At 35.3% G+C, this 7889-nt stretch overlaps 2 protein-coding genes across 2 annotated transcripts; both read right to left on the reverse strand.

The window, feature by feature from the left end:
• Positions 1-1429: 1429 nt before the first annotated feature.
• On the reverse strand, positions 1430-2625 carry LOC137656623 (protein FAM200C-like). The gene is made up of 2 exons (XM_068390791.1): positions 2437-2625; positions 1430-1921 (listed from the first exon to the last, which is right to left on the reverse strand). The coding sequence occupies exons 1-2, from the start codon at positions 2623-2625 to the stop codon at positions 1430-1432; spliced, it is 681 nt and encodes a 226-aa protein (XP_068246892.1).
• A 15-nt stretch (positions 2626-2640) lies between these two features.
• Positions 2641-2994, reverse strand: LOC137656624 (protein FAM200C-like). The gene has a single exon (XM_068390792.1). It carries the CDS (start codon positions 2992-2994, stop codon positions 2641-2643), a length of 354 nt encoding a protein of 117 aa, XP_068246893.1.
• Positions 2995-7889: the final 4895 nt, after the last annotated feature.

The raw sequence follows: 7889 nt of genomic DNA on the forward strand, positions 1-7889 counted from the left end.
TCAGAGTGTAACCTATTTTATTTTGGCCAAACATCAAAAAGTATACCAGTCAGATTAAAACAACATCAGGTGGCCGTCTCCAGGGGTTCTCTCAATAATGCCTTGGCCTCCCACTGGTTAGGGTCAAGTCACAGAATTGGTTGGTCAAAGACGGAAAAAGTAATCCATGTAAATGACTATTTCCAAAGGAATATTGTTGAATCATTTTTAATCTCCTGTACTCAAGGTAGAAATTTGAATCTAAGCCCAGGTCTGTTTTCCGTTAATCCAGTATTATCCTTTTATCTAAATCTAACTTCTCCGGAATTATTAGGAAACTGACAGCTGTTGGATCCCCTTCTCCAGTATAAATACGATGTCTTTGTATATGTATTCTCATTGCTGAGTTTGATAATGTCCTGAGTGGATGAAAGTACTAACTCTAATCAAGTCTTTTTCATTTTTCCTTTCGTGGCTAATATATATATATATATATATATATATATATATATATATATATATATATATACATATATATATATATATATATATATATATATATATATATATATATATATATATATATATATATATGTGTGTGTGTGTGTGTGTATGTGTTGGGTGTGTGTGAGTGTTTGTATATGTGTATACAAACTTACATAGAACAATATGTTGGAGATTAATTTCACTCTAATATTAAAAATTAAACGAAGAGATATTTCATGACGTGAATATATCCTTAAAACAATTTCATGAGATTCAGATTTATTAAATGTAAAGTAATGAAGACATTTATGGGTACAGTGGTGAGAATAATATGAAAATAGGTTATCTTTATTGATGACTGTTTGATCAGTCTTTTTATTTTATGTAAGGAGGGAAGTGATTCATAACAAAGGATTATAGAGCTCATTCCCCTTACAAAAGTATGCAATCTGAACTACCTATATTCTTCTTGTCCAGAGTTGTTAACTCAGTGGTTCTTAACCTTTTTCAGTGTTTGCACCATTTTCAAGTTAGCAGTCAGTTCTTGGACCCCCTGGATTCTGAATATATGAAAAAGCTAAAAATAAAAATTTGATAGAATAGTCAAACCTTATTTTTTTAATATTCATTCATACAGCTTTAAGTTGATTCAAGAGAAAAAATTATGAATATGTATCAACAAGAATATTTTGTTTTATTTGGTTTAGAATTACATTATATTTTGCCTGTACTGCACTGTAAACCATGTGACTTCGTTGTTGTTGTTTTTTTTCTCCATAATGGCATCAAATCTTGTTGTCTTAGTACTGATTACTACTCGCATGTCATGTTCAGAATTCAGCCGATTTCTATTTTTCGTTTTGATGTGAAGTAGACAAGAAAATCCTTGCTCACACAAGAAAGTAGTTGCAAAAGGTACCAGCACTTCGAGTGCTTTCGTTGCTAGTGCAGGGTATGCTTCCAGCTAAGAAGCCCAGAAGTGGACCAGCTGACTATTGGTGAACTCCATTTGGATTCCAAGATTGTGTCTCATGTCGATGACATCCTCCCTGATGCTGCCATCATCATCAACATCTTCCCAATTCTGCATGAAAGGATTCAAGATCCAGTTATTACAGGCTTTTATCTCTCCACATGAGAAGTAACCATCAAAGAAAGTAAACAGCATCTGCATATGTTCAAAAAATTTTGCAACAAAGTTTTGAGGCAGGGTAGAATTTTCTTTGACTGCCTCTTCCAGATAGGGGAAATTTAGCAAATTCCCCATCTTCACACGCTTTACCCACAAGACTAGTTTTTCCTTGAATGCAGCAAATTTTTCGCTTGCAGGCAAAATGTTAAGTCCCCTTCCCTGCAGAGAGAGATTGAGTTCATTGAGTGCTGAAAACACATCAGTCAAGTAGGCAAGCATCTGAACTAAACTAGGGTCATTGAAATGTATGGCCAATTCTTGTACCTGTTCATGGAGAAAATGGTGAATTTCTCCTCTCAGTTCAAACATACGAGATAGCACACGACCACGTGATAGCCACCTCACTTCAGTATGGTATAAGAGCACAGTCTGTTCCTGACCTACTTCCTAACAAAGTGACTGAAACAATCTATGATTCAAAGCCTGGCTGCGAATCAAGTTCATAGCCTCAACACAAACATTCAGAGTTTTCTCCAGATCTGGCGACAATGTCTTTGCTGCAAGAGCATGACAATGAAGAAAGCAGTGAATGATTTTCAGTTTAGGAATTTCTTTCCTCATTAATGCAGCAAACCCAGAACGATTGCCTAGCATGACTGGTGCACCATCGGTACATATTGAACCAATTCTGTCAATGTGAAGTTCGTTTCTTGAGAAGAATTCTTGTATATTATTAAACACATCTTTAGATTGTGCAGTTGTCTTCAGGGACTGACAGAAGAGAAAACTTCCTTCCACCCTTTTTTGGTTCACATAGCGAACTACTGCCAATAGCTGACAACAGTTGGATAATCTGTTGATTCATCAACTTGTATGCTAATCTTGACTGGACTAGCCTTGATGTCAGCTACAACTTGTTTCAGGATGTCACCATTCATGTCGATGATTCGGTTATGGATCACATCATTCGACAATGACACTTGTTGGAGTTTCTTCTCAGCTTCCTTGACGAGAACTATCTTTGCCATTTCAAGGACACATGGTTAGATCAACGCCTCACCAAATGTATGGGGTTTCTTTGATTTAGCAATCTGGTATGCAACTTCATATGAAGCACACAGTAAAGGTTTCCCTGTTGGTGAAAATCTGTATGTCGGTAATGTGCCAAACTGATCAAACCTGGCTCTTTTGGCACTTAATGTCACAATATAATTTCCTGCATCCCTACCACCATGTTTGTTCTTGAAATGCTCATCAAGCTTTGATGGTTTTAAATTCGCATTAGAGAAGAGTGTGCTGCACAGGATACACTGTGGACGCTGTGTCCCATCCTTCTCTGTATCACGGGTGAAGCCAAACTTAACATATTCTCCATTCCACTTTCGTTTCTTCGACATGCTACAGATAAATCTTGAAATCAAGAAATATATTCATGAATAGTTGTTTTCCTTTTTTATGAATTGGAACCAATATATGTGATGGAAAAAGTAAAATACATGGTTTTAATCCAGAAACACTGCAGCTGTGAAAATGATACATAAGCACTAAAGTGGGATGTGAGCATACTCCAGGAAAATTTAAATAATTAACATATGAATAAACTTTCTTTGGGGGGGGAGTAACAACTTTCTTTTATATTTTCTATATAAACTATAAAAACTTTAACAAAACAAGAGGAAGAGAAATTAGATACAATAGTGTGCCCCAGCGTACCCTTAAGCAAGATAACACTAACCCAAGACAATGGAAGACCATGGTACAGAGACTAGAGAACAATGGTTTGGTTTTTCATTGTCCTCCTAAAAGACCTCTTACCATAGCTGAAGAGTCTCTTCTACCCTTACCAAGAGGAAAGTAGCCTCTGAACAATTACAGTGCAGTAATTAACCCCTAGTGTGAAGAAGAATTGTTTGGTAATCTCAGTGTTGTCATGTGTATGACAGAGGATAATCTGTACAGAACAGGCCAGACTATTCAGTGTATGTGTTGGCAAAGGGAAAGTGAACCGTAACAAGAGAGAAGGATCCAATCTAGTACTGTCTGGTCAGTCAGTCAGTACTATTTCTTGGGTTGTGCTATAGCCTCTGAGGCATGAGCTTCCTCCTTTTTATTAGAGTTTGCTTGTGTGAGGGTAACTCTGGTACACTGATCTAGATATCAATCCTTCTTCCTATTTTTTTTTTTAAATGCGTAGGACAGTCTTAATAGAAGGGCCATGGATTCCTGGGGATTTGCCAAGAGGTTGTCTTTTTCGTAATCTGTTCCTTCAGTTTCCTTCATGACAGTCGTTCTCAAAACTATCATGACTGTCTTTCTGTTAGCTGAAGTGGCTATTCTAAAGGGTAATAAGCATTACGTGGATTGCCTGCTCCAATATGTTGGCACATTTTATCCACGATTTTGTCCTTAGTCTATGAATTACTTGTGCCACTCGTGTACATATTGTTATTGTTATTTTTATTGTTAAGTTTGTTTTGATGTATCATAAAGCTATTTTATAGTTTTATTTAATTTTCTGTCTAGATATATTGAAAAAAAAATCAAGTCTACTGCATTACTAGACTTTTTTCTTTTGCCCTCTAGTTTCAGGAGTATTGCATTATTCATGAACTACCTGGCCGTATTACTGACCTCACAGTTCTATCCGGACAGTATTATTTCTATCAGGCTCAGAAACTTTGGTTTCTCAAACTTAGAACTTATTTGAGCTTCTTTTTCCAGGTTTTAAGAAGTCAATAATTATGAAACAATGAAATTCCTAGCTCAATAATTAGGGCAGTTTATATTAGGACTGAGTACCTTACATCTGATAAGTCATGCTTTGAATGTGGATACAGTGAGATTATGGATATTAAAGTTTTTGGCAGACACAAAAACTTTTATTTGTGTTCCATGTATAGGAACCCAGGCTTGTATCATCCTGTGTTCTACTGTCTTCGTGCTAATATGGTTAAGAATTTGCATAATTGTATAAAGGGACAGAGTCTGTTTCTCTCCTCAAGGAAAATATGGTTACCACGTTTAGGGCGTGTTCCTTTTCTTGAGTTAGAATATCTTATTGAAAAGGTAGAAAATCAGATTTGACTGGAAATACTGTAATCAGGTAAGAGCGGTAGTTGACAGACTTCGTGATTAAAAATAAAAGGAATACAATTCCACCTGAAAAAAAAGCTAATTTTGGTACAGCTCATAAGCGTAAGTTGCAGGAATAGATTCGATTGTTTCTTTTACAAAGATGGCTGATTTCGGAACTCCAAGGTAGTCTGTTATTTTTATCAAGTTAGCAAGAATGTATTTTATTTGCAATTGCTGTAGAGTTTGTAAATGAATTTTTGGTATTTCTTACCCCGCTGATTACCCCACACTTTCAGTAATCTTTTATCAACTAAACTTTTTGGCTTTCACAAAGGCCCTAAGGTATATCATGCCTTTGCTACAATTTTTAACGTTGTAGGGAAATCCATTGATAGAGCTTGGCAAATTCTTACGATTACTCTTGATTGAAGTAGTAGCTTGCCATTGACTGTGATCACCATAGAACCTTAGTTTAAAAATACAAATAGATGAGATTAGGTGAGTCTTTTCTTAACACCATCATTGCATTTTTAAGTAGTATACTATAGAGAGAGTTAATTGATGGGTCCCATGATGACTATAGGAATGTAATATCTGGTGTTTCTCGGAGTAATGTTCTTAGCCCATTATTTTTCATACTATACTCAATACTCATGATTTTTCGTTTGGCCTAGAAAGGAAGTTCATTGCAAGTGCGGGTGTTGTTACTCCCTTTCCATCAATTTCATTTCCAGAATGTAGACATATGGTTCCAAATCCCTAACCCTACATCGAGCTAGAATTAGTGCTTGGAAGTAGTTAATGGTGCATAAAGTTGATCCTAATTGATTGTTTGATTTATAGTGTTCTTACATCCTGACATCTAAGGTCATCGACGCCGATGTTGGTATTAAACAAGCTCCAATTATGACTGTAAGACAAGGGCTGTGGGTTCTCAGTATCAATATCTTTGCATTGACGATATGCCTTTGAGTACATTTGACTTCTTTAAACTTACAAGCGCTTAGAAATTCTATAATTCTTCAATTATTCAATATTTCAGGAATTGTCATAATTATCATGAGAAATCGTGTCATAGTTCTAAATATTTCTAATATACGAAATGGAATCTTTAAAGTAAATTGAGGATATTCCATTTATGTGTATGAAGGTGTCTGAGTGTGAAATGTACGCTAGTCAAAATTTGAACGTTGGTATTTATCTTTCAAAACCACCTAAATATGCTGGGAGTCTATGAGTAAAAAATATCCACGAGTTTGGCAAAACAATATTATTATTATTATTATTATTATTATTATTATTATTATTATTATTATTATTATTATTATTATTATTATATTACTACTGCTACTATTTTTCATTCAGATAAAACCCTACCTGGAAAAGCACGAAGGGGCTCCAACAGGGAAAAATAGCCCAGTGAAGAAACGAAATAAGGAAATAGATAAATGATATGACAAATAATGACAAAATCAAAGAAGATATCCTAAAACCAGGATACTGAAGTGTTGCATAAATTGCATAAAAATCACAATTAAAAGAATTCATAATTTGAACGCCAAGTTACAAACTCCCTTCCATTTCCTCTTTGGTGTTTGACAGTAGAATGCTCGTTTTACCCAGAACCCACTCTATGTGAGTCTTGCTTTAACCGAACTGCTATTTTCACCATGAGTTAATTTTATCAATTCCACGTTTTTAGTAGATTCTGGAATTCAAAGTAAGTTTATGATAACATGTTATTCCTTATTCTTAGTTTAATTTGTCTCAATTTGTGTTGAAATATGTGAAGAGTAACAAAATTATGCAGCGTGCATCCGTAAACAAGCTCCTGTCGTTGACTTTGGCGGGTGTTGTTATTAAATTTAGATTCACCATCACGATACTTTATAATATATATATTTATTTAACATTATTTATTGACAAAACCTATATCTAAGGAAGAAATTTAGGTTAGTAAATAAGTTTTGATTCACATTACTTGGTAATCATTTGAAAACAATGATGGTATTCGGACAAAAATACTTCCGACCAATTAGTTATTAAGAAATTTTCTGAGCTAAAATGGCACCAATGCGAGTCGGTGCAAATATACCTCGCTATAAAAAATGGACTATAGTATTACGAACAGGAGAGAACTGTCTGAGAAGATCTGTATGTAAAAAATGATTACAAATATGGAAAATCTTATGCAACATGCACAACGAATGATTGAACGACGGTACCAGAGATTAATATCTAGTTCAGGAATAAGAATTTTGATAGATTGTAAGTTCCTGTCCAACAAATAAAAATGAGGATCAACAGCTGAAGAACAGACAGGAGAACATTACTCCAAACAAGGTAGAGACATTTGATTTATGGATGCCATAGGTCCACACCCAAACTAAGCCATGGTCCGACTGCCAAGTCATCATCTCCGCTGCCTGGATTCCACTGGACATATGGGTATAGAGGGGTTTGGATGCTGATCATGCATGTATATATGTATTGTGTGGTGTCGCATTACCTTGTTGTTGTGGCTTTTAAAGATTTAAAACAGTTATAATTCATGGAATTAATCTGAAAAACCTCATTCACGAAAAAAAGTTGATACAAACCTGAATAATCCTAAGTGTTTTAAAGGAGTTCTTGTCAGTTCTCCTTCCTTGCGTGGAGGTGCAACATAGAAAGAGACTGTATATACTAAGAAACAAGACATATCCTTTAAGGGCCCTGAAAACTGCTCTCTCTCTCTCTCTCTCTCTCTCTCTCTCTCTCTCTCTCTCTCTCTCTCTCTCTCTCTCTCTCTCGCAAACACAAAACTAGGGAAGATACTTGGATGTCAGGAATCCTTGGAGCAGGGTAAGAAAATATGTCAAGACCTCTTGTTCCGGTAGTATGAAGATCAAAGAGCATCTTCCTTTCTCCTATTTTCCAAAATTTCTCACATTTGACATTTTATGATTAAAATATACTCACACAGAAAAGACCCGACGCAAACTCCTGAGAGAAAAGGCAGAATGATCACTTCTGGCATCAAAGTCAGCGATTACGATTTAAGAGAAAGCAGAGATTTAAGCATATATAGTGAGGAGACTCAAACTTCAAATGACCCGACGCAAACACAAAAATAAGGAGAAGGTATATGCGATAACAATCACATAAGTTACTAAAAGAAGTGGATAGGAGTTCCTTTCCGAAAATAATATAAAAAAAAAGAGGGAAAAAGATTTTT

This window comes from Palaemon carinicauda, chromosome 17, assembly GCF_036898095.1.
Source record: "Palaemon carinicauda isolate YSFRI2023 chromosome 17, ASM3689809v2, whole genome shotgun sequence".
Taxonomy (NCBI): Eukaryota; Metazoa; Arthropoda; class Malacostraca; order Decapoda; family Palaemonidae; genus Palaemon; species Palaemon carinicauda.